This window comes from Pyricularia pennisetigena, chromosome 5 (genome assembly GCF_004337985.1).
Source record: "Pyricularia pennisetigena strain Br36 chromosome 5, whole genome shotgun sequence".
Taxonomy (NCBI): Eukaryota; Fungi; Ascomycota; class Sordariomycetes; order Magnaporthales; family Pyriculariaceae; genus Pyricularia; species Pyricularia pennisetigena.
Window position 1 is genome coordinate 432,065 of NC_043743.1, and position 25,500 is coordinate 457,564.

Here is a 25,500-nt window from a genome sequence, read left to right on the forward strand (position 1 = left end):
ATGCTGAGAAGACCTGAGATGAAAAGGCGTCCAGTGAAATGATTCACAAAGAGCCGTTCACGTGGAACAAGTCAGTCATTCGGATCTAGGCATCGGAACAAGGGGTGTAGGGGAATTAATAGCTGCGTATAACCAACTTTCCAAGGTAATTGATTACCTATCCACAAATCGCTATGCTCTTATCTATTCCACCGACTCATCTAGAGGGCCAAAGCCAGATGATTCATTGATTTTTCAAATGGAGACAAGGCCAGACGAGTGCACATCACTCACGTTGGCGGTAGGTAGCCTTCAAGCTTACCCTTGAGCGGCATTACCAATTCAAGCCATTCTATCCTCACTCAGTTCGTGGCTTGGTACCCCATTGCTCTTGTTTGTGGCAGGCCGCAAACGGTAGGCTGAACTATGCATGAGACTGGTTTGAGTTGCCTCCGGCTTCTACCTTAAAACTACCTCGGTACTTGCGTAGTAATTCACAATCAAAAGAAAACACCCGGAAGTGAAGCACCTTCTTGCCCGTCCGTACTCAGCCATGTCAACCCATGACGCAGACAGGCGGGGCTAGGACTCTGTCATTCACCGCTGACAAAACGACTTGGCGTGGTGGCGGGGCCAGAGCACGCTTGTCAGATAGTCGTCCGTGACGAGATGGATAAGATTAGCAGCACGATATGGGTTAGGGTCAGGGGGAGTCCTTGAATTGTAGGTGGCTTGAGCCCAGTTTCATGATGTGAGATGTGCAACGGACGTTTCTCGAAGCAAAAGATGTTGACAAACCCAGGCACCATAATTCAACTGGCCGTATGACACACCTTTTTTCAATTCTGGACTGAGATTTCAGAGAAGTTGCTCAGAGCGCATGAGGGAGGTAGGTATCTTGGCTTGCTTGGGTGGTTAACGGCAGTAGGCAAATCGCCTTGAAACCACCCTTTCCTTGTACCAATCAGACTGCTTCCATTAACGACCAGCCGCCAGGTGATTTTGTCGACAATGCAGGAACAAGCTTCAGATGAGAGAATGTCGTAAAAAGGGTTCATGGCCTGACAAAATAACCCGACCTGTACTGTTCATAGAGTCCGGACCCCGAAAGTCTCTTTCTTTCTTGCTTGTTCTGGTTTGTGGGGTCCACATCTTCACTGGGTTTACTACGGTAAAAGCAATTAATTGTGGAGCTTTTCTCCAACTCATCCCATGCCCGAGCTTTCCCGGAAAACTGGCGTGAGGTTTTGCGAGTGGCATGATACCTGGGCAACCTTGCACTGCTACGGCCAACCAACTTCACAATCACGGCGTAGTAGTAGTGATTAAAGCTCCCTCAGTTGATCTGCCTCGGACGAGGTTTTGATTTCTCACCTGCCGCGGGGGAGTGGGCTTATGTCCTTCATGTCGCCATTAACCTCGTACCATATTTCTTGATTGGTATTTTTTTATTGTTTTTTTTTTTCTTTTTATTGATTTTTTTTTATTTTCAGTTCTTTTTTTTTTTTTTGTTCACCTTTCCCCCCTAGTCCTTCTGGGCCTGTACCTGTACCATTATCAATTTGTTTGTATATCTCTGTACGTTGAGGAGAGTTGTACATATTATTTAAAGGGGCACCATCATGGCGTCGTCCTTTCGCCAGGCTGCCCGACTGCTCAGTCAGTCCAAGGCACGCCCTCAACTTCACACTACCTCGTTTTCTTTTGTTGCAAAAACACCTAGGGTATCCCAACGTGGTATCACCAAATCCGCATTCAGCCCTACATCAGCTGGGGCTACTGCTACAACTGCTACATATATCCCCTGGGCTGCTGCAGGCCTTGTTGCCACGTCCCTGGGAGCATACTGGTACAAGATGGTAAGTTGTTATCGGTGATGAAGTATGCAAAAATAAAAAAAAATAAAAAAACCCCCCCGTCAACTAACACATATGTACATATGCATATAGACTGCAGAGGAGCCCATACGAATGGACCCTGCCTCGCTCGCAGAGCGTGATGCTCAGACGATGCGCGAATCCGGGGTGACGGAGCAGTCCCCGATGCGGCTCCGGATGGAGGAGTTCATCAAGGAGCAGCAACGTCTGATTGTCCAGGCCCTCGAGGAGGTCGACGGCAAAAAGTTCCGCATCGACGAGTGGCAACGCAAGGAGGGTGGCGGCGGCATCACGTGCGTTCTTCAAGACGGCAACGTCTTTGAGAAGGCCGGCGTCGGCGTCTCGGTCGTGTACGGTTCGCTCCCCAAGGCTGCCATTGAAAAGATGCGTGTCAACCACCGCAACATCGCTGGTGGATCCGACACCATCCCGGAGAAACTCGACTTCTTTGCTGCCGGTCTGAGTCTCGTCGTGCACCCGAGCAACCCCATGGCCCCGACGGTGCACTGCAACTACCGTTACTTTGAGACGGCCTTCCCCGACGGGACCTCTGGGGCATGGTGGTTCGGCGGCGGCGCGGACCTGACGCCGTCGTACCTTTTCGACGAGGACGCCATCCACTTCCACCGCACGCTGAAGGACGTGTGCGACAAGCACGACAAGGAATACTTTCCCCGGTTCAAGAAGTGGTGCGACGAGTACTTTTTCAACAAGCACCGGGGCGAGTCGCGTGGCATCGGCGGCATCTTCTTTGACGACCTGGACGAGTCCGTGTCGGACAGGGACAACACGTTTGCCTTCGTCCAGGACGGCCTCCGAGCCTTCCTGCCCAGCTACGTGCCCATAATCAACCGGCGCAAGGACATGCCCTTCACGCCCGAGGAAAAGGAGTGGCAGCAGTTGAGGCGTGGCAAGTACGTCGAATTCAACCTGGTCCACGATCGCGGCACCGCCTTTGGACTCAACAGCCCCGGCGCCAGGGTCGAGAGTATCCTCATGAGTCTGCCGAGGACTGCGAGCTGGCAGTACATGCACGAACCGGCTCCCAAGAGCCGCGAGGCTAGGTTGACGGAGATTTTGAGGACTCCTAAGGAGTGGGTGTAGTGGATGTGAAGCGGTGGTGATGGGGTGGTGGTGTGTTGGTGCAAGTAGTAACTCGGATTAGATAGCAGGTGCCTGGTGCTAGACAAAACATGGAAATTTTTATCCTTTGTCTCTTGTGTTCAACTTGTTTAGAGTGAGGGTTGAGGAGCTGTCGTTTGTCACATGTACCGGGTACATACAAACCACATTGAGGTCATAATCCGGTTAATCAAGTCCAAAATAGCCCCAATTGGTATAACTTGCAGCTTCCACTCAACCATCAAACACATCATCAGAGAAATGTTAGCCTTCACCGCGCCAAACATGTACCAGAAGCTTCGAATAAATTATACTAGATACCAGAAAATCTAATTAAACACACAAAGCAAACAACATGACGACAACACTCACATCCCCACGCCAGATCTTAACATCCCTCATAACATCGATTTCATCAATCCCACCACCACCAGCACAAGCAGATACCCAACAACCCCAGCGCCAACCAACCACGGACCAAAACCAGCAGCAAAACGTCCTCTCACAGCTTGACCCATCCCACCGCCCGCTCCTCACGGCCTTGCACGCCCTCTTCCCCGCTCTTCTTCTGCCGGCGCTGGACCTACTGGACCGCGGCCTGGTCAGCCGCCTGGAGCTGCGCGACGACCGCAACGCACCAGCACAAAACCCCGAACCACCAGCAGCACCAGCAGCAACAGCAGCGCACAAAACCCCCGCCGCAGGCACGGGGCTGCAGCAAGACCAACCACCACCACCCGCGCCAGGCCCCACAGCGACAGCAGCCATCTACCACGTCCGCTCGGCACAGCAGCCCCATCCTCGCCACCGCAGCCGGGCGGCCGACCCGCCAAAGCCGCAGAGGACGTACGTCGTGCACCTGGCCGCGTGGAACTGCACGTGTGCGGCGTTTGCGTTCTCCGCGTTCCCTGGCGGCGGAGGGAGGGGTGGTGGTGATGATGATGATGATGATGATGATGCCGGTGCTGCCGGTTTGGAGCCGGCGGCGTGGCCGACGCCGCGCGAGCTGGAATTTGGCGGCTTGAGCCTGGACGGCACGCGCGGCCGCGAGGCGCAGGGCGTGCCGTGCTGCAAGCACCTGCTGTCATGTCTGCTGGCGGACAGGTGGGCCGGGGTGCTCGGGAGGTATGTGGTCGTGCGGAGGGTTGGGAGGGAGGAGATGGCCGGGGTGCTGGCTGAGGGTTGAGGCTCGTGGGGTGTTTCACTGGTGAACCAGAGGTCTGTCTGCATTACTACCGATCTACGTTTGTTCCTAGTCTCGTGCTTGACTGGTCGGACTGGAATTGTGAGGCAATCGAGGGGACCGAAGAGGGGGTTGCGGAGGTAACATCATCAACCGAACCATGTAATAATTCTCTAGGCATGCCCAAACCCCATGATCTAAATAGCGCCGAATGCTCGTGAATTTCAAGTGTCTCAGGATTCTCGTTACTTTTGTGCTTGTTTCTTTCTGCATTTTCCCAAAGCATATTAAACCTGCCCCGGAGACTCAGTTTCTATCGTAGCATAGCCATGTCCTTTCACCGGAAAACACCATACTCTCTCTGTCCCTCTCTATTTCTTCTTATCCTTCGACCCTGCCTCCTTGTCCTTTTCAGACGCGCCCTCCTTCGCAGAACCATCCCCGTTGACGCCGTTGACGGCGCCCTTGCCGTCCTCCTTCTTGTCGCTCGCTTCCTTGGCGTCCTTCTCGCCCTCCTTCTTGGCCGCCTCCTTCTCCTCCTGCTGCTGTCGGTTCTGGATCTTGTTCTCAATCAGGTCGTGGAAGGCCGTGATGGCCCTGATCAAGCTGCTTAGGTAGATGCTCATGAGCTGATCGTTGGTCTTGACCGCCATGGCGTGCTCCAGCCCGCCGTCGCCGCTGCCCTTGCCACCGCTGGGCGTCGAAAGATTGGGAAGAAGGTTGAAGACGTCCTGAAGGTTGCCCAGGATGGCGTGATTAACGGGCAGGTCACCGTCCAACACCTTTTGCAGGTACGCCTGGATGTCTCGCAGCCTCAGGTGTAGGCCTTGGAGGGACTGCAGCTGGTTGGTGAGCCGCGTGGACAAGGTGCCAACAGCCACGTCGCGGATATCGCGCAGGAGGTGCTCGACGCCGATCTCCTCGGCCTCTTCGGCCTCGATGATTGATGGGGTGTGGACAAAGGTTCTTGAGGTCGCTGTGCCGTCCTGTTTATCGGGTTAGGTCAGTCACTGCTTAGCGAAATCAGACGGAGCTAGAGTAAAAAGCAACCGGGAACCCACATCCTTGATCTCGTCCACTGCAAAGTACGCATCCGTTGGGACACCGGCCTCCTTCGGCTGGACATCGATAATGACCAGTAGTGGGTTCGGTGTGTAGCGCTTGAACAGTTCGTTGATCTCGAGGTCGGAGGCGCGCAGCTTGGGTCCGGAGTGGTACCATCCTATCAGCTTTTCGCGCGCGTTGACCTTTTTGAACATGTCGTTCATGCTTTCGACGTAGTTGTGATCCAAGAACCAGACTGAAGGGTTCTTTTCATCCTCCTCGAAGGGAACTGCAGAGGTGAAGGGGAGTAGTTGAGTTAGGTTTTCAGCCTCCATATCGAAAGGACTCCTGGGGAGGAACAAGATGCGACAAACGGACCTGCAAAGCTGTTGGATACCCGTACATTCTTGCCGTCGTTCTGGCCTAATAGCACGCCGACTACTCGCTTGTTCTTGGTCTGGTTTGCGGATTCGCGGTTGTAATGGTCGACGACTGAGAGGAGGACAAGAGGAGCAACCGAGACGTTGCGTGTCACAAGCGACAGCGTTTCTGCCGTCGTGGACGGCATTGTGAGGGTGAGTGTGGGTGGAGAGGGGTGGTCAAGCTTGATATTGGATGGGTGTTGGTTTGGTCCGCCTTTACTGCAGCAATATTTCCCCACTGACCGGTCGAATGGTCACAATGTTCGTCGGAAAATATGGTATGGTGATGTCTTTCGTTTTAGCCGTCGGTTTAGTCGTCGTGGTCTTGGTGGTTGTGGGATTTTGTTGATTGCTAATGGATCATGTCAAACGTTGATGGCCCCGAATATTCATTCCCCCCCAAGGCTGCGGAGTGATGAGGCGGCCGGGCCACCAGAACAGGCGTCAGGACGTTGACGTGAAAGCTTCCCACCCCGTTTGTAAGGGACCCACCTGAGGTACATTGGATTTGTACCGTTGTACGGCACCGGCGCTATAGACGGGCCCACTGGCAGCAGCGCAAGCTTACGTTCTTGGCTTTGCTTGAGTAAGAAATCATAAAGCTGAAGAGGTGTCGATGGAAATTGGTACATATTAAAACTACTTGGATATTCTTATACTGTGAGCTTTTGGAGCATTACAATCACTTTTGTCTGTCGCTGTTTGTTCGCGCTTGAGAAAGGGCTAGAGTACAGGGTACTTTGTACCCAAGGTCTCTTAATTAACAGACCCAGCAGCTTGCAAAATGCAGACGGCCTCTTTTTATCTTATCGGTTTACCCAGACACGTCCATTCAGCCGACACAGTCCCGAGAGAGCTAATGAAGACAAGGTAGCACAGTAATAAACGTAGCTCGGCCTCGAGTTGGACCCGCCCCAGATTCACTGTAACGTGCGATGAACCTAGCTCGTTAGGGCGGTTGCGCCGCGGCTACCACCTGCTTGTACCTGTGCTTTGCTTTGCGCCTCTCAACACCTCAACCTTGCTTGAATCGAAAGCTCCATCCAATCAGGATTTCATCCAGCTTCTTATTCCCGCGAAATCGCTTCAAAAATTCCCGCCCTTTCCCGTCTCTAACTTTCTCTACCACCACAATCCAATCTTGTTAGTACTCGTCCAGCTGTGCGCGACGCCGGTCTATACGCTCTGCTCTCCGTATTTGTTACACATTTGTCTCGTTTTTGTACTCTTTCATTTCTGTTTTCAACTCTAACGACGTCAATTGCTTGCTGTAGTTTCGGCGCTCCTACGTCTTTTTTTTTTTTTTCTCCCGCAAACTCTAGACTAGACACTACCAGCCAAGATGGGTGTCATGGAAGATCAATTGCAGCGCCTCGGCAGCGTCCTCGACTCTCTTGATGCCCGCGTAAAGAAGCTCGAGCAACATCCCACCCTGGGCGGCTCTAGCACGGCGCAAGAGATTCGCATGATCCTGATAGGTCCTCCCGGTGCCGGTACGTTTGTCAGTTAGGAGCCAACTCCGACCTCGGCTCGTCCACAAAACCCGAATGACACCATCGTGTCTGTCTGATAGCTGACGTTCCATGCAGGCAAGGGCACCCAGGCCCCCAAGATCAAGGAAAAGTTCAACTGCTGTCATCTGGTAAAGTCCATCGACTGTTCCAACATCTGCCACGTACCGCGATTTCTAACACCTACACAACACGGCAGGCTACCGGTGACATGCTCCGCTCTCAAGTCGCCAAGAAGACTCCCCTCGGCCGCGAGGCCAAGAAGATCATGGACCAAGGTGGTTTGGTCAGCGACGAGATCGTCATTGGCATGATCAAGGAAGAGCTGGACACCAACGTCGAGTGTAAGGGAGGGTAAGTTGGCGAGTACCTGCTGGGACTTGACAAAAAAAAAAAAAAAAAAAAAAAAAAAAAAAAGACCAAAAAGCCGACATCCTTACAAGACTAACACGGCCGCCCACAGATTCATCCTTGATGGCTTCCCCAGGACCGTGCCGCAAGCCCAGTCCCTCGACGCCATGCTGCAGCAGCGCAACCAGAAGCTCCAGCACGCCGTTGAGCTGCAGATCGACGACGCCCTGCTCGTCGCCCGCATTACTGGCCGCCTCGTGCACCCGGCATCGGGCCGCTCTTACCACACCACCTTCAACCCTCCCAAGAAGCCTATGACTGACGACGTGACCGGCGAGCCGCTGATCCAGCGTTCCGATGACAATGCCGAGGCCCTCAAGAAGCGCCTCGCTACCTACCACTCCCAGACTGCTCCCGTCGTCGACTACTACCGCAAGACTGGCATCTGGAAGCCCGTCGACGCCTCCCAGGAGCCTGGTGCCGTTTGGAAGAGCTTGCTCAACATATTTGACGGCGACGCCAAGAAGGCCAACTCTGCAGGCGGCGGCATCCTCGACAAGCTTGCCGCCTCGGGCCGTTAACTGGACTGTTGCGGACAGGATAGTAGTGAATGGTGAGCAGGGGCACGCAGCAGCATAATGTGTAATGTCTCTGGGTGCTACCTTGGGCTGTGGCAGACTGTTAAGCCAGCTAGTGATTGCGACGTTGACGTTGGGTTCTGGATAAGAGAATTGTAATCGAGGCTGTCGGGAAAGGGGGATATGTCAGGGGTGGCGCAAAGAGCGCAGCCATTGTCCACTGATGATACGGGGATTTTTAAAGCTGTAACAATCATCTCTGCTTGGGTGGTCCTCTTCTTCTTCTTTTAGATCCCCAACCTTATTGTCACACCATTCTTACGATCCCGTTGGGTTGTATCCATATTTGTTTATTTTTTCATTACGTCTGTGTTTCATAGCTGGGCATCGGGCACGACGTCAACGAGGTGTACATGCGCATTTTGTCTGTTTTTGTTTTGTTTTTTTTTTCTTGCTCTTTTTTGTTCTGCTACTCTGAATCTTGGGAAATGGGGGTGGCGCGAACTTGAGCAACAAAAGCAAAACATATGCATATAAGGAAGGGGGAAAGCAAGGGCGCACTGTCAATGGTGGCAATGTGATTCACATGTTCTTGATATCTTTAGTATTTCGTGTTGCTCCCTGTCTCTCAATAGCGACTACCGCGCCGGCTTTGAGGAATGATGTCGAAACAAAAAAAAAAAAAAAGAAAAAAAAAGCAATAATGCGCATATTGCCAAACTTATATTGTAAAGAAAAGAAGCCCAGGGGATTCTACATCGGCCATGATTGATTGTTTGACGGGTATAGCGAGCCAACGTGGAGGAAAGCACCGCCCGGTGTGTATCTGTTACATGTATACTAAGTAGTAGTAGTAATAGTAGCTTAACTCGCAATATATCAGCCAACTCTCGGCTCTGGTTGGATGCAAGCTCGAAATCCAGATTGGTCATAGCCGGCAGTGTAATGCGGCAAAGGAAGTAAGCCTGTTCCACAAGCAATCCAAGGGGCTGGGATTTTTTTTTTTTTTTTTTTCGACGCAAACTCCACATGACCCAATACACTAGGTGTGTACTCCCTTGAGTATGCAAGCTGTCGGTGAACATGGTGATTCGTGTAACTGACTGTCTAACGATGCTGCCAACGGACCAACACAGACTAGCCGAACGCCAGCACACAAGGAGATATAGCATCAAAGCACACATGGGGTTATTCGTTGGCAAGTCTTGAACTAGCTATGTATCTAGGCTCCCTTGAATAATAGAATAAAAAAAAAAAAGTGGTAGAAAGAAAATTGACGAAAAGAAAATCAAGTATTTTTACACGACGTTACGCCCACCCGTCGAGAATCAATATCGCAGACTGGAAAACTGTAATCTCGGGAATAAGTCCTGGATTCCATTCCTCCAAGGGCCCCCATCTTTGTCGTGTCTACCCAGCTCCTAAAAAGGCCCACCAGCTCCCATTTCTGTTTGGTTTTAACATTAGATAAAAAACAAAAAGTGAGCAAGATAATAAAAGGAACTAGAAGAGGGTGGCAGGTCGAGGACCGGGATAGATAACCAAATGGAGGGCCACAAGAAGAAAAAAAAGGAGCCCAAAAATCAAAGGATCACGAGAGAAAAAAAGAAAAAAAAAAAAAGAAAACAGCCATCTCTTTTGGGCTGTAAAAGATCAGTCTCCGATTGTCCTTCGCCGTCGCATATTCCCGCCGCCACAGTTAAAGATGGCTGCAATTAACACAGCAGAAAGATGACCTGCCAAAACAGGAAGTAAAAAAAAGGAAACGATAAAAAAGAAATAAAAATAAACGACGAGATTCTCAAAATCAAGAGTCATCTCACACAGAACACAGCCGGGTTTTAGGTAAATATCGTATAAACACACAGACACACATGCAGTTATTTCCCTTCCCCAACAAGATGAATAAAACCAGCCCAAATGAAAAAGGAACCGTACGACGCCAGGCGTGTCGCATGATAAAACGAGGACGAAAGGAAATTGGTATAAACAAGTAAGTAGTAAGCCAGTCCAGGATTTGTTGGTATATGAAGCGGCTGCTTTGATGCTTGCTGGTCATGAAACTCGACTACCCCGCCACCTTTGTCTACTTGAGCAGGCCGAAATGCGTTTACCTGGCAATATCATGACGGAGCTTGGGGTCCGGTCTTCAGCCTTTTCTGCATCCTGGGCGTCGGTGGTTTGCCCTTGCCAGCTTGGATTCCATTCACAAGGGGCCCGGACCCAGGAGTCGGTGCTGAAACCGGGGTGCCATCGTCTTCCGTCTTGACGCCAGACGGTCGCCGCCTCTTGGTGCCTGCAGGTGACGTGTTGGCCGAAGGGCCGCTAGAGCTCGTGCCCTGTTGGCTCTGCTGCGGCACCATCTGCTGCGCCATGGCTGGGCTGCCAATGTGCGGAGAACCCGGCAGCTGGAGGTTAGCAGCATGCGGGCTGGCGCCCATAGGGAATTGGCCGTAGCTTGGCGTACGTGGTTGGCCGCCTGCCCCCTGGGGCATCTGCTGACCGTTCATTACGCCCGCATTGTCGCCTTGCCCGCTGACCGTCTGAATATAAGAGTTGAGGGCTGCGTATGGGCCTAGGTTAGGGTGCATATGTGCGTGGGCGAAAAGAGGGTTCATGTGCGACAATATTTCTGATATCTGTATGACAATGACAAGTGTTAGCGGCTGAGCAAGTCACATCACATGACCGCCAGAGGGTGCAGGTGAGCGAGACGTGCAGAGTGCCGATCAATACTCACCTCGAGGAAGTTTTGGACAGCGGCTGAAAGTCCGTTCTTGTTAACAAGTGCATCGGGGAGAACCAAATCCGGTGGTACGCTCTGTGGCGACTTGAACTGCCGCTGCTTGGCCTTTTTGCTCATTTCTGGCGATGATTTTGCATCTGGATTGTTGGCCTGTTTCCAGTCCTTGATCCAGGTATGGGTCGGTTTGGCACCCTGAAGAACCAGACTCCTGGGAAGGAACTCCTCGTAGTGGTTTTGTTGGAACTCGAGGAGCTCGATCTTCTGCTCCCCGTCAAAGTGCGCACGTAGTGTCCCGCTAGCCATCACCTGTAATTACACCAATCGTTAGTACTTGACAAATTTTACTTGTCAGACTGACAATTCATCAAATTTCACTAACCATGAGGTTCCCGGGATACCAAAAGTGCATGCTGGCTTTGGTGTTCTCGATAAAGTGCGAGTCGCCCGTCAGGGGTTTATCCGTCGTGCCCTTGTCCAGCACCAACTGAATGTTTGTGGCGCCACCCTGGAAATATGAGTTGAAGTACCTGGCAAGTATGGGGAAGCCAAGTTCGTAGGGCTTGTCTGCAGCTACTCCGTCGTCGCCGTATTCGTGCACGATAAACCTGAATACAGCCCGAGGCGAGAAAAATCTATGCACAAACTCGTTCCAGTATGACAGATCGGTCGGATCCTTGCCTCCCTGTTTGTGAATTTACTTAGCTCATGACTTCATTCAGCCGACCAAGCCCATCTCCGGGGACAACATACCTGAAACCCGCTCAGGTGCTCACAGAACTGCAGCAGCTTGAGCAAGCAGTGCCCCTTCATGTTTTCCCTCTTCTGCAAAAGTGCGCTGTTGGCAAAAGCGTGCTGCTGAGCAGCCAAAAGGGCCTGCGGGGGCTGGCCACCAGGCCCGGCAGGCTGCGGCATGGCTGCTTGCTGCGCTTGGGCGTTGGGTTGCTGGGGGCCTTGGCCCTGGTTTTGTGGCTGACCAGGTGGCGCATTTGGACCGGGGCCGGGCTGGCCCTGCGGTGCTTGTGTCGTCGGAGGCTGTTGCGGACCCTGTGTTTGCGCGGGTTGCGCTTGGGGTTGCTGCTGTGGTGGTTGCGGCCCTTGCTGGGGCGGTTGCTGCTGCTGCTGAGCTTGGGGAGGCTGCTGCTGTTGTTGCTGGGCTTGTTGTTGCTGCTGCTGCTGCTGCTGGGCCTGTTGCTGCTGAGCCTGCTGCTGCTGCTGCTGCTGCTGTTGTTGTTGCTGAGCCTGCTGCTGCTGCTGCTGCTGCTGCTGTTGTTGTTGAGCCTGCTGCTGCTGGGCCTGTTGCTGCTGGGCCTGTTGCTGGGCCTGTTGAGCCTGAGCTTGGGCGTGAGCCTGGGCTTGTGCGTGAGCCTGTTGCATAGCAGCAAGAGCTGCCGGGTTAGGATGCGGTGCGTTCCCGAGATGACCCTGATTCTGAGCATGTTGCTGCTGCTGGTGCTGCTGGAGGGCCATCTGTTGAGCTATTAATGCCTATATGAAGGTTGCTAGTCAGCTCTTGAATCCTTTGTCTTACAGGACAGCATCATGTTTGTATAGAGCATAGTACTCTAACTGAACCTACTTGCTGTTGTGCAGCTGCCGCAGCGGGGTTCTATCAAGAAGCCAGTCAGCAAAAGACAATCATCGACTGGACGATAACAACAACACAAAAAAAAAACATACTTGCTGGCGCAGCCTCTGCATTTGTTGGATTTGGGCCGGGTTCAAGTGTTGCATCTGCTGCATTTGCTGCATTTGCTGGAGCTGCTGGGGATTTAATCCACCATACACGCTTTGCTGTGCCATGAGCATCTGCCTGGCCTGCTGTTGTTGTAGGTGTTGATTCATCCTTTGTGCTTGCAGATGTTGTAACGCTGCTGGGTTGTTCGCGTCTACAGATGACTGGATGTCAGCAACAGCTACTCGATATCTAAGCCCGGAAGTTCCGGCAGTGGGTAGAAACGTTACTCACAGGCCGCCATGTTGTTCATCTGCTGCTGCTGTTGGTGTTGAAACATTTGCTGCTGTGATAATTGCTGCATGTGAGGATTTGGTCCAGCACCCGGAGGCATTCCCACACCACCCATCAGGGCGGCAGGGTTAACCTGAGGGCCCGGGCCGGATACACCCATATGCATCTGGTGCGGCATACCTCCGGGCTGGACGCCGGGCTGACTGGGATTATGAGCCATGCCGGGAGCCATGCCCGGGTGGCCTTGTGGGACACCAGGCGGGTGTTGCATGGCGCCGGGGTGCGGCGAGAACGAAGGTCCCATGCTCATACTGGTCATCATTGATTGGCGTGTCGATGATCCACGGCGGTGGATATCGACGGCGACCTTTGCGTGTCTATTGCATGCGCGTCGGGTGCCTGATCAACATGCAATGAGGCCGGCGGTCTGGGGGGCTTGGTTTTTGTGTTATGGTGTCAAAGGTGACCGAACCGCCGATCAATCGAGGTCCAGTGTGCGCCCAAAGCGCGCGACGGTGGGTGGATCTTTGGGGGTTGCGACAAATGTCTCGCGGCCAAGTGTCGCGACTTGCGACGGTACAGGCGAGAAGACCAATTAAAAAAAGAGCGAGGAAAGTCGACGGCTGGCAGCAGACGTTTTGGCGTCCAGTTGCAAGGTGATCGGTCGGAAAGAGTGACGGGTTTCTTCGGGGGATTCGGAAGTGCTATTTACTGTAACTGTTGAACGTAGTGGAAAGACTCTCGTGATCCGCAGACGCGACCGAGATTTTGATGGGGGGCGTCGATTGGTGGCGGTCCGGCACGTAAGGCTCTGAGTCTCTCTCTGGACTGGGCTAGCCCAAGCCAGAAAGGCAACAGGAACAGACAGAGGGGAAAAATCAACTCTTCCAAACTTGGGCGACGCGGTAAGAGGCGAATTCGTTGTTATAAGCCTCGAATCGGGAGGCGGATTAATAGGAAAATGGGCGCGGGCCAGGGTCAGGTCGAGGTTGGGATTGATGCTTGGGAAGGATTGAGTTGTAGCCCGAATGAAGACAAGACCAGGAGAGTGCGAGAGGACTGGCTGGAGCAAATGGTGCCGGCTGGCTGTCGCAGGTTCGCAGTGCCAGCCAGACCCACTTTCAAGACACGGCCACCTGGGGGAGATCCAATCGTCGGAGGCCAGACGCACGCCCTGTTGTATGGGGCAGGGGTCGAGTAACCCAAGGCGTCCAATTTTTTTAATTTTTTTTTTTTTTCTCACTTGGGTGTTTTTGCGCTGCCTCCCGTGGACATATTTGTCCCGCGCAACTCGTGCTTTGTCAGTCCACTCGACCTCGGCCAAGCACCACTAATTGCTTGTTCCTGTCGTCGCTGTCGGAACACTCTCCGACAATGTTCCCGTTGTCGATGTTTATGATGGTATGATTTGTGCGCAGGTCAATTATTTCCTGTGGTCGAGCTCAATCGAGCACAGTACAGCTTAACGATCCAAATAAATCATTAGCCGGTACCTTTTTACAGGCAGCAGTACCCAGTTATCCCGAGCACAGTATCTGAGAAAAAAGCTGGGGTGGGCACCACTAACTAGCCTAGCTTATGATATGGGGAATTCGATCAACATGTAAAGATCAACATGAAAAGAGCAAGCAAGCCAGCCAGAACAAATAACATGGGGATTTAGGTCATACGCAGTGAAAAAGCATCTGAATGGGAGGGCGGCAGCTCTGGTGTTTTATGTGGCAGGCGCTCGCTGCAACCAAGGACATTGTACATCTTTTTTGTTCTCTCAAAGAGGAAAAGTAACAGATGCTTGCTCGACTCGGCTCGACGACAGGTGGCAAGACGTGGGAATCGGTACGAGCGCAGCCTTACACTTTGCTTTCAGGCAGGCGCCTGACAGCTGGCAGGGAACAGATGCGCGATCGCAATACTACACAATAAACTTCGCCAGGCCGTCACCCCACTTATACCAAGTTGCTTCGCACGTACTACAGAGCAACAGGACGGGCAACCTAGGAGACACGGGGTGCATTTGTAATGGCCAGATAGCATCTGCTTCTGTCGGAGTAGAGGAGGCACTGACTGTCTCATGAATTATTCCGATTCTACGAGGAGAAAAAAATGACACAAAAAAAGTAAGCGTATTACCAAGCAAGAGTCTCAATTATTATCGTCTCTCCTCAATCTGATATACCCAAGAAATTGATAATGATTGTTATGCGTTCGCCCACGTGATATCTAAAAATGAAAAACAAAGGCTTTAACGCGGTTTAGTTGCCCAAGCACGCGGATATTAGGTGGCATCCGATACCCAAGCTTTGACCTCGTTACTCGCAGACATCGATCAACGCCCAACCATGACCATGCTTGCTGGGCAACCTGTCAGACCACCAGTATAGCCTGAGGCATCCAATGGAAAAGAAAAGAAGACTCCACCTGACTACTTCTGGCAGAAGGTTCTCGACTTCACCGCTTACCAGCGGGTCCTGGATTCTATTTTTTTTTTTTTTCTGCCGAATAAAAAAAGCAAACAGACCATCTCCATTTTTCTGTCCAGAGACCCACTGAAAAGTTCTCGCAGTTGATCCAAGCGGGGCGGCAGAAAACGCTATAAACTTGATGCTTCAGGACATCTTCAGCTCTTTTCAACCTCTTCTCTCGACAACATCTTTCGCAGGTTCAGAGACAGACAGGCCGTCTCTTCTATCGCAAGAGGTCGCTCTTGCAGGGCTACTGTCGAGCTTCTCGCCGTCTGTCTCTGTGCCTGCGTATTCCAGAGAGGTAAGCCATTAATCCCCTCTATTCCAAAGCCTTCAGACAACTTTTTCATTCCTCCATGCGCGCGGGTGCAGGTTGGGATGAGCTCATCCCAGTGCCTTGGAAAATATTTCTCTATGATGACAACCAAACAATCACTTCTTTTCCTACCTGAATCGACCATGAAGAGGTTTACCTTCGGGTTGCTTTTCCCTCGGGATTGGCGCCTGGTACTTGCCAGTATACTTGTCTGAATTTTTCCGCGTCTTCGCGCAGCGCGTGTTTTCAAAAGCCTGTCTGGCGAAATTCATTGCTTCTTTTGAGAAAGCTTGACACTGACCTCAATCGCACAGTTTCTTCTGTCTAGGAAGCTGAGAGGCTTTGCTTTGCTACAATTCAACATCAGTCGACAGCCACTAACTCGAAAGCCCTTTGCAGGTTTTTTATCATCAGGTTAGTTCTTTATTGCCCACTCGCCAAAGCACATTACAACTTCCCTCCGATTCTTTATGATGAAACATTTCCTACATTCGCAGTTTCCACTCTATGCCCCGTCAGAGCCTTTCAGGGATGCAAATGAGAGCGAATAACCTTCCTTGGATGTCTGATCCGAATCGCAACATCATCACTTTGTTATCAGTCAAAAATATGCTTTTGGCAAAATGCTAACAGATACCAGAATCCCATCAGTACATTGGTTCTTTCAACTACGGAGTGTAAGGAAATCCTGGAGACTTTCCTCGTTTCTGGTGGGTTGGAGACTACGTTAGATAGAATTGTTCAGGATATTGGGACCACATGGAAATAATAATAATAATAATAAGGGTATCACTTCATGCAGAAATATTCTCGATGCTACCCTACCATGCTTGTCCGTGATGGTTTCTTGTTCAGTCATTGGTACGTTAGTGGTTCATTCACGCAAGCACAACAGGCTTGGTCCATAACATGAACATATATTGACGCCTACACGGCCTAATGCCACGCTACCTAGTTCCCAGTGTAGAAGATCCTATGCCAAAACTCCAGTCCTACACCTACGCCATCCTGGATGTAAAAATAAGGGAAACCGTCCCCCCCAAATCCAAACCCAGACTCAAACAGTGAATACACAAATCTCTATCATGACACGACACACTGAACCAAGCGATTCACATCCCCATCTGACAGACAATCAGCCCCGGGACCATGTCCAGCAGCGGCGCCCTTCTAAGGCACGCTGAGCTCCTCCCTGACCGTGCCCGTCCCAAACATGCCGCCGCCGCCGCCGACGGCGGCCGATAGATCCCCCGGGCCGCGCCTGACCCTCCCGCCGACGAGGCCTCGCCTGTTCCTGCCCGTGCGGCCCCTGCCGAGCCAGTTGAGCTTGAGCAGCCGGCACAGCTCCGCGACGCGGCTATCTTGATCGTCGCCACCACCACCACCGGGGCCTGCTCCTACTCCACCACCGCCGCCGCCGACGCCATCCATGCCCGACAGCACACTCATGCACTGAAGCATACGGCCGACCATCTCGGTGACTTGCTTGCTGTTCTCGACGTTTTGTTCTTGTATCGTGTTGTTATTGTTGTTAGTGTTGCTGTTGTTGCTACCTGTGCGGTTCGGGGTAAAAGGCCGGAGCAGCCCGTCCGCCGAGCCGTGCGAGACGTTGCTCAGCCCGCGGCTGCGGCTGACGCTGCTGCCCATTGAGGTCATGTCGCCTAGCAGTGTGGAGCCGGTCGAATTGTAGCTCGCCATGGACGGGTCGAGCGACATGGCGGTGCCGGGCCGGGCGCCGTACGAGCCGTCGGGCGAGGTGCCGAGGTGCAGCGACGACGCCGAGAACATGGTGTTGCCGCTCATGCCCGAATCCTGCTGCTTGGGGATAGGCATGGGCGAGGCGAGGGCCATGCTGGCGAGGGATTGCGGGAGGAATTCCAGCGAGAGCCGTGAGAACATGGCCTTGAGCGTGTCGTAGCGCGGCAGGATGACGCTGTCTCTGAAGCTCGTCAGGACCATGCGCCGTACGTTGAGAACCGACGATACTGGTACTATCTCGGCGTGCGACTGCGAGCCTGACCGCGCCCTTACGCCGCCCCAGAAGTCGCGGGCGCGTTCTGCCGTCATGAGGGACCCCGTGCCGCTGAACTCGAGGTCCAAGGGGAGGAAAACCGCCTGCATATACGGTAGTATGGTAGTAAAAGTAAAAACCCAAAGTTCCACGAGCGCCGGGATTAGTTTCTCTTCTGGCGTTCGTCGCAGCGCCGTATCAAGATACGCGAAACCCGTGCCCAGCAAATCCCTGAGGTCATCGATGATGATGCTGGGCTGGCCCTTGGCGAGAGTGTACTGTATATGCATCGTGACAACCCTGTTCAGGTCTTCGATCGGAAGGCGCAAGTCCTCGCCCTCAAACACCACCAAAAGCTTAGCTTTGAGGTACGGCCAAGCGTCGTCGAGCGCTATGCTGTTTAACCCCAGTTTCCCACTGTCGACGGGCTCGTGGAGATATAGACTTGACTGCTGTGCGCTGTTCCCCAGACTCCCTGGACCTGACCATTCCGGCGGCGCAAGTGACGCCTCGTCTTCTTTGCGCTTCTCCCTAAAGGCACGCCCACCATGTCGGAGATCTAACCCACTCATGCTTTTGAACGAGGTCGATCCTGAGGCAGGGCTGGCCGGGATGTTGAAGTTGTAGAGACTGCTCGGGGCGCTCGGATCTGTCGGCCGGGAGTTGCTCTTTGCGGACGAAAGCGGCAGGTTATACTCATCATTGTCCTTGCCCTTGTGTTTCGGCCGTGACAGGAAGTAGTGTCGCTTCTCCTTATTTTTCTCCTCGATCGGAGTCTCGCTCGGCCGTATCGTCGCGGCGGAAGCGTTACCGAGGCTGTAAAATGAGGCATTGGACGACTCCAGACTGGTTGTGCTAAAGTTACCCCGTTGAAGGTTCGACAACGCCGTGCCGATCTTGCCTGGGCTCGGCTGCGGCTTGTCCTTGGAGTCGCCCTTTGTATAAATCTTCCCGGGCCGCGAGAAGAGCTTCACTTTGGATTTCTCCTGCCTGACTGGCATGGGCGGCGGCGGGGGTGGAGGCGGCGGAGGGACTTGGATCTGGGGTGCGGGTTGTTGTGGCGCGGACCGCGGAAAGACTATGCTCGCGGCCGCCTGTGCTGCTGAGGTGTGATGATAACCGCCGCTGAAGCCAGTATCCCGAGGTGCGCTGGCCTCGGTCAGGCTGAGCATCGGCGGACTCAATGGCCCTCCGCTAGTTCTCTTGAGGCCCTGCTGGGGTGGAGGGCCATCTTCTGGAGAGGGCGTAGGCACGGTCTGGGACCGTTGCCGCTGCTGTTGTTGCTGCTGATGTTGCTGCTGCTGCTGCTGTTGACTCGGCAACTGTAATTGCTGGGCAGTATGGTCTCTGTTCTGGTGGTGCATGACGGCGGCCTGTGCGGCAATATGACTGGCGCTGAGCTGCTCCCGCGGAGGAGGTGAAGTCGCGGCCATTGTAGCGATGTGGGGGAGGTTACTAGCAGATGTCGAGGGCAGCACGGCCTCGAAGGAGCCCGGTGCGGTCTGGGAGTGTTTCCTGGAGTGGTAGTACCCACCAGTCTTGGTGGCGCTGTTGGGGCCCAACGTGTTGTTGTTGTTGTTGTTGTTGTTGTTGTTATTGTTGTTGTTATTGTTGTTGTTATTGTTGTTGTTATTGTTGTTGTTATTGTTGTTGTTGTTGTTATTGTTATTCACGGCAGGCGGAAGGGTCAAGGGCGAGGAGCCTCGGGGCAGATCATTGTTGTAGTTGGACGAAGAAGCAGCTGCGACGGACCTTGCAGCTGCAGCCGCTGCCGGCGATAGGTTCGCCGTGGACGGTCTGGAGAAGTTGTGGAGGCTGTTGGTGCTGGAATTGGCCTGGGAGGTGAAGCTGGCGTAGATTGGCGTCTGGTTGTGGACGCTGCTGGTGATGCTGCTCGCGATGTGCGCTTGCGCTTGTTGGTGTTGCTGTTGTTGTCCGCTGTTCGCGGTGGAAGGCGTACGGTTGTTGGGACCGGTATTGCTGCCGGGATAGTAGGACGCAGATGCGGCGGATACGGACGCTGACACAGCCACGGGCGTTTGCGAGGATGTTGATGAATCCTCAGTAGAAGAGACTGACTCCATTCGCCTCGAGCTCGGGCGAGGCTCAGCGGCAGGCGTCGAGGCCGCCGGTTGGTGACCCTGTCCGAACTGTGGGTTCTGCGACAGCAACGGGGAGAAACTCCCCGGCGCTCGGGGCGGGGGTCTGCCTGGTTGCATCGTCTGTTTCTGGGAAGCGTGTTTTGGGGGTGGGCGGGAAAATAAAACAAGCAGCAGGGCCGGGGGGTGTTTGGTTACTCTCCTGTTACATCTTGCAGGGCACCCTGTTCAGTTATAAGCGTAATTCTTCCAACCAAGGAAGAGCGATGTCAGGCTTGGGAGAAAATCGGTCCAAAATAAAAAAGAAAAAAGAACCGAAAACAAAATGAAAACAATAAAATAGCATGCAAGGGGGATGCGATGTGACCGTGGGATGAAGATCGATCATTGAGCAGCAAATTGAAAAGGGTCCAAAAACATAAAGTTTAGCAAGCAGCCGACGATGATCAACAACACGCCAGGTCGATTGCCTTGGTTTCACGGGTGTGTACGCTCACCCTTAACGCCCATAATACATACCAAGCCACCTAAAGATGATGCATGCCGTCTGCCCCATTCTCAGGCACTGCCCACTTTCCCTACGCCGCCCTCGGCTGCAGGTCAACCTTTTTTTCACGTTTCGTCAGCCGCAAAAAGGCACAAGGGTGAGATGAAATGGATGTTTGCCGTTCAGCCGTCAACTTGGTTAGCAGGGATTGACCCCAACATCAAGAACACAAGAACAGAACAACGCCTCCTTGGTAACGAATCACGAGACGTGCCAGGAGAGAAAAAAAAAAAAGCGGGAACATACTTGTTGCAACCCCGCCATGCCATCGCATATCATCATTTTTATTTTTGATTTCCAGGTCCTTTAAAAAGACTATGAATGCATGCATGCTTTGATGATCGTCGACGAGACCTGTCACAAACTTTGGCAGGAAACAAAGCACACAATTTCTGACTTTCCAAACAAAACAAGAAGAAACAATTACTGTCAACAGGGACAAGCGGGCTTTCACAAATAATAAAGTCCAGATAAAAAAAAAAAAATGCCTAATAACATCACCACCAATAATGGTCAGGGGGTAGCGATAGTATCTGCCAGCTACAAGGGCCCCTCGGACGACAGCTTCGTCGTCAACAGGGACATCCCACTCGCCGCTGCATCATCCCAGGCTCCCGGCGATGAGACGATGAGCTTGGCAGAAAAGACCAAATTCCTCAAGGATTTACGCACATCCGTCGCTGCTGTGCAGGACCAAGTCAACAAGGAACTCACGCAGCGTATGGAGGCAGACAAGGCGCGCGAGGCCGGGACTGCTACTGCCATTACTGTCAATGAGGCCGAGGAGGAACAGAACTATGGAGAAGAGGTTGTGGACGAAGACGCTTGATTGTGAGCGCTTAAGAGAAAGTCAACCAGAAAAGATTACTATACGGATTGTTGGGGGAAAAAATTTATTTAGAGGATTATGACCCTAGAGGAAAAAGATGCCAACAGACCGGACGCTATGCTGTCAACAAACCCACCAAAACAATAATATAGTGACACACACACACACACACACACACACACAAGGTTTGGTATCAAGGTGGACAAGTTGGAACCAAGACCGTCAATCCTTAACAACCAACACACCTCAATGTCCACCAACACGCCCCCAGCTCGGTCCTCTGGCATCTCTACCACCGAACCCACTCCCCATGCTTGAACCACTCGCCGCTCTACCCAGGCAGCCATAGTGCACGACTGCATTGTCCGGCATGACCGCGACGACGCTTCCACCCAGCCGCTTGTGGCATGTCCCACAAACCCTCTCCTCCGAGACCAAAACCCGCCGGTTACGCCCGCCACTCCCGTCCTCGCCAAGGAGCAGCTTAGACTGCGCGGCAACCATGGCCGTCTCGCGCAGCTTGGCCACCACCTTGCCCTCATTGAGAACGCTGTTGGCCGACCGGATCTGGCCGCGGAAGTATGCCTTGAGCTCTGAGATGGGGAGGGAATCCGGGATCAGTGACAGCGACGAAGAGGCCGGGAGGCGAGAGCCGTGTTTAGATAGCAGTTCTAGGGCCGGTCCAAGCTTTGGCGACGGTGCTGGGTCTGACATTTGACGTGGTGGGTCGAGGTATAATGAGAGGAGGGTATGGTAGATTGAAGGCTCGTTCTTTTCCTGATCGTCCACCGCCGCCGTCCTCGGCGAGGAGGGTTCTGCTGCTTCCGATTCCAGTTTATGTACACGGTTGCAATATCTAGGTGTGGTTTTGTCATTAGTCTGAATTGCTGGGCTCCGGGCTTCTCAACAGTCACTTACTCTTCAGCTCTTGCATAGTCCTCCATCTTGAAGACGCATATCCTCAAGGCTTCACGGTGTTGATCCATGAGCCTCAGCACAATGATTTGTGCCTCGTAAAACGCAGGATCTGGTAAAGAAAATAAAACCCATTAGATTCATACAGGAAACATCAGCTTCAGCGCAGGGATAAATCAACTTACCATCTTTAATAGCAGTATAAGCCCTCATAACAGCATACTGTCTGCTACTATCCAGAAACCTCAACAGCCTCTGCATCATCTCATCCCACTGATTGCCCCTCTCTTTTGTCTTCAGGTGTCGGATCAGTATGTCGACCAACCGGTTGTGAAAGTCGGGCGTCATATCGTTGAGCTCAGTGATGATGTGATCCAGATACCTCACTTCGAGTTCAACATCAATTCTCGCCAAGAAGTCCACAACCTTGTGCCTCGGCAGGGTCTCGGCATTTTCTGTATCGGCCAAAAAGATTTCCATCCCCAATTCAGGGTCTGCACGCAAAGTCCACTCGGAAAACTCGAGGATCAGGTCGATCATCTCGGGTGGCAGATTTTGCAGGTACCGCACCGTACGCTCGGGTCCATGCAGGTTGGCAGCGACATCGCTGGGGGCATCTCCATTGCCAAACTTCTTCAGCAGCTCCAGCGCCTGCCTGTGCAGCCGTTTGCCGTAAAAGAAGTCGACGAGCTCGTTGTAGCGGTTCTGCTCTAACAGTTTGGCGTTGACCACATCCGGGTCGCAACAGTTGGGAATCCGGAACAAACTTCCTGCCAGCGCCGGTCGTGAGTACATGAAAGCCCGGAAGAGTGTCGTGTCGACCAGCCGAAAAGTAGCCTGCAGGTCCTTCTCTAACTGCTCTTCCGATTCAGACTTGTGCTCGCCGCTCAGGAGGCTGTCTGCTGTGTGGTCCGTCGAGTTGCGCGGCTTGAGCTTGCCGGTGGTCGGGTCGATGACACGTTGGAGCCGGGCACGAGCGCCAGCCAGATAGCCATTCAGCTCGAGGACGGCGTCCATTAGGTCTTTCCCCTCCAGCATACCACTGTCTGCGATTGACGACTTGCCCTTGTCACTACTGCTGCTGTTGTCGTCATCTGGATGATCGTCTTTTGTCGGTTTCTTGGATGAAGCGACGGATGCTGCATCCGAGTCTGGTTTCTTGTGCGTGAGGCCGTGACCAAGTCCCCATAATCTATTCGTGAAACCACCTGTCTTTGCTTGTGTTGCTTGTTCCGGTTCTGGCTTCTGGTCCTTTTCTTCCTTATGTCCATCACTGCTGCCATTGGCCTCAGCTTCCTCTTCCTCGACTGCTTTTCCATCATCATCAGAGGCCGGGACTGCAGATAATTCTCCAGCGATGACAGGAGGGAACAGCCGCAGAACCCTTTCGGGTGGCGCATGGACATCCTCCTCGTTGAATAAATCCATGCTCTGCTGGAACTTCTTCATCCGGAACAGCGATTCTGCTTTCAACATTTTGACCTCGCGCAAGACCTCTGTCTTGTTCCGCAACAAGGCATCCTCCAGCATGTTTAGTATGCTAATGGCCTCATCATATTTCCCAGCCTTGATAAGCTCATCAACCTGAGTATCGTAGTCCGTTGCGTCCATCTTCCATACACACCTGTCACTGCTGATGTGGAACCCCTTGCCACCATGCGCAAGACTGACATTTGGCGGTGGGAAGTGTAGCCCTGCGGCACCCGGCAGGTTGATGGTCTGCAGCAGGCTCAAGGTATCCGGATTTCGCACCTCCAGGCTCCCCTTGGCTGGCGGCAGCAGCGCGATCAGGTACGGGTAGCTGTATCCAATGCTCTCGGGGGCACTCTGCCACGGTACCTGACGCTTGTGCTCCAACACCTTGCCTTCGGATGTGACGAAAACAGTGTTGATATCCTTGGCAAGTAGCATCTCGCCATCACCCAGCCGGGCGGCCAGCGGCTTCGGCATATAGCCGCCGAGCCCCATGTATCCCATGCTGTAGGCACCAAGGCGGCTGCCTGGCTCGCCCTGGCCGCCGCCAGCTATGATCTCGGTCGTCTCCTTGGTCACGACATCGACGAGGGCGTAACCAGAATTCATTCCGACGATGATATTAGTCGCGGATGACCAGGTCAGAGTACGGATGGCCTCAGGGAGTACGACCTCTTCGACATCGCCGCTGAGCTCCGAGGTGTGCCAGCTGTACAGTAACAAGCGGCGCTTGACGGCAACGGCGAGCCGGGAGATGAACTCGGGGATGCCGGTCTGGGGGTCCTCGACGACATTGCTGGTCACGGCGAAGCAAGTAGCGTTCTTGGTCTTGGCTAGCGGCGCTTCGATCGGACGGAAGTTATTGAGGTCATGCAGGGAGACGGCGTAGTTGGATAGGGATACGAGCGTGTTGGCTTCTTTGATAATGGCGAGTTGCTCTATGGCGCGTGTGGAGAACTTTTCAACTTCACGTAGGAGCTCGGTTGGTTTCGCTGGAGGCTGTGTTGTGGCTGCCGTTGCGCCGTTGCCATTGCCGTTGCCATTCGTGACGTTGGTGAGGCGATAGATTTTCAGATTGCCTGTGCTGAGGCCGACAAAGATGCGGTCACCTTTTGTCATTCAATTTAGTTACAGCTACGCAAGTATCATGGGGCGGTGAGTGTCAAGGTGTGCCCGTACTGTGTGTCTGTATGCTCTCAATCTTGAATTTGTCCTTCGGCCGGAGCTCAATGATGGGCCGGGCCGTGAAGGCGGAGAGCATTGCGACGTCGGGCTCGCGACGAGGCCCAGCCCTGGCCGTAATGTCCGCGCGGAGAATCTAGAAATATTATTTTCTGCTACCTCATCGGCTTGATATGGGCTGATTTTGATGTTAGGTGCAGCCCTTGAGTGTGAGCAGATCGGTTGGGATTATTTTACAGCTTTGTTGTCGGTCGTAGGTTTGCGATTCATTGTTTAGCGAGCGCGGAGCGAGGCGGCATGTCGTCATGCCGAAGCTACAGTGCGTGTGTGCGCTGCATATAGTGAGCTGCAGTGAGTAGTGCTCTAATTATGACCTTTGTTCGGCAAAAGCAAGGGCAATCCAACGGTTCACCCTGCATATGATGGAATCCTCCGTATTCTTGTTTCAATGCATCTCTTGTGTTACTATGTTTTGCAAACGGAAATTATCCAAACCTTTATTATTGTAGTGTTTTTTTTTTTTTTCTTTTTTTCCCGTCTCTTCTAAACAACCTCTCATCTCTCGAAACACACAGAATTTCGTGTCCTCCCTTTTCGATCAAGCACTCTTATTTGCGGCCCGATCTACGCATCTCATTGCTGGCAATTCGGCCAGCGTGTATTTAATATCTGGTCTATATGTTTAGTGCTTACATAGCTGCTAAGATTACTGGACAAGTGCTTGCCAAGCTTGTCTCTGTTTTTTTCTCTTCTTCCCCGTAGGGTATGCTGTTGTATATACCTGATGTGTCTACTAGAATCCCCTCTGTTCCTGCCTCAGACGCAAGTATACTTGGACATGCAGCAGCGATCCAATGTCAACCGACATTGTCTATATTTTGTCACCA

At 52.8% G+C, this 25,500-nt stretch overlaps 9 protein-coding genes across 9 annotated transcripts; 4 read left to right on the forward strand and 5 right to left on the reverse strand.

Moving 5' to 3' along the window:
- Window positions 1–1,601: 1,601 nt before the first annotated feature.
- PpBr36_08079 (uncharacterized protein) lies at window positions 1,602–2,960 on the forward strand (the record flags this gene model as incomplete). The annotated part of the gene is made up of 2 exons (XM_029895212.1): window positions 1,602–1,838; window positions 1,929–2,960. 2 exons carry the CDS (start codon window positions 1,602–1,604, stop codon window positions 2,958–2,960), a joined length of 1,269 nt encoding a protein of 422 aa, XP_029747645.1.
- A 373-nt stretch (window positions 2,961–3,333) lies between these two features.
- Window positions 3,334–4,164, forward strand: PpBr36_08080 (uncharacterized protein; the record flags this gene model as incomplete). The annotated part of the gene is made up of 1 exon (XM_029895213.1): window positions 3,334–4,164. The coding sequence occupies one exon, from the start codon at window positions 3,334–3,336 to the stop codon at window positions 4,162–4,164; it is 831 nt and encodes a 276-aa protein (XP_029747411.1).
- On the reverse strand, window positions 3,747–4,208 carry PpBr36_08081 (uncharacterized protein; the record flags this gene model as incomplete). Its single annotated transcript, XM_029895214.1, has 1 exon — window positions 3,747–4,208. The coding sequence occupies one exon, from the start codon at window positions 4,206–4,208 to the stop codon at window positions 3,747–3,749; it is 462 nt and encodes a 153-aa protein (XP_029747412.1).
- Window positions 4,209–4,532: 324 nt separating this feature from the next.
- On the reverse strand, window positions 4,533–5,773 carry PpBr36_08082 (uncharacterized protein; the record flags this gene model as incomplete). The annotated part of the gene is made up of 3 exons (XM_029895215.1): window positions 4,533–5,147; window positions 5,223–5,494; window positions 5,584–5,773. The coding sequence occupies 3 exons, from the start codon at window positions 5,771–5,773 to the stop codon at window positions 4,533–4,535; spliced, it is 1,077 nt and encodes a 358-aa protein (XP_029747409.1).
- A 1,196-nt stretch (window positions 5,774–6,969) lies between these two features.
- On the forward strand, window positions 6,970–8,070 carry PpBr36_08083 (uncharacterized protein; the record flags this gene model as incomplete). The annotated part of the gene is made up of 4 exons (XM_029895216.1): window positions 6,970–7,120; window positions 7,217–7,269; window positions 7,338–7,492; window positions 7,602–8,070. 4 exons carry the CDS (start codon window positions 6,970–6,972, stop codon window positions 8,068–8,070), a joined length of 828 nt encoding a protein of 275 aa, XP_029747410.1.
- A 2,120-nt stretch (window positions 8,071–10,190) lies between these two features.
- Window positions 10,191–13,101, reverse strand: PpBr36_08084 (uncharacterized protein; the record flags this gene model as incomplete). Its single annotated transcript, XM_029895217.1, has 7 exons — window positions 10,191–10,706; window positions 10,808–11,119; window positions 11,193–11,495; window positions 11,564–12,298; window positions 12,390–12,419; window positions 12,491–12,699; window positions 12,780–13,101. 7 exons carry the CDS (start codon window positions 13,099–13,101, stop codon window positions 10,191–10,193), a joined length of 2,427 nt encoding a protein of 808 aa, XP_029747407.1.
- Window positions 13,102–16,727: 3,626 nt separating this feature from the next.
- Window positions 16,728–19,787, reverse strand: PpBr36_08085 (uncharacterized protein; the record flags this gene model as incomplete). The annotated part of the gene is made up of 1 exon (XM_029895218.1): window positions 16,728–19,787. One exon carries the CDS (start codon window positions 19,785–19,787, stop codon window positions 16,728–16,730), a length of 3,060 nt encoding a protein of 1,019 aa, XP_029747408.1.
- Window positions 19,788–20,698: 911 nt separating this feature from the next.
- On the forward strand, window positions 20,699–21,043 carry PpBr36_08086 (uncharacterized protein; the record flags this gene model as incomplete). Its single annotated transcript, XM_029895219.1, has 1 exon — window positions 20,699–21,043. One exon carries the CDS (start codon window positions 20,699–20,701, stop codon window positions 21,041–21,043), a length of 345 nt encoding a protein of 114 aa, XP_029747405.1.
- A 246-nt stretch (window positions 21,044–21,289) lies between these two features.
- On the reverse strand, window positions 21,290–24,692 carry PpBr36_08087 (uncharacterized protein; the record flags this gene model as incomplete). The annotated part of the gene is made up of 4 exons (XM_029895220.1): window positions 21,290–21,899; window positions 21,962–22,070; window positions 22,144–24,540; window positions 24,611–24,692. 4 exons carry the CDS (start codon window positions 24,690–24,692, stop codon window positions 21,290–21,292), a joined length of 3,198 nt encoding a protein of 1,065 aa, XP_029747406.1.
- Between the last annotated feature and the right edge of the window lie 808 nt (window positions 24,693–25,500).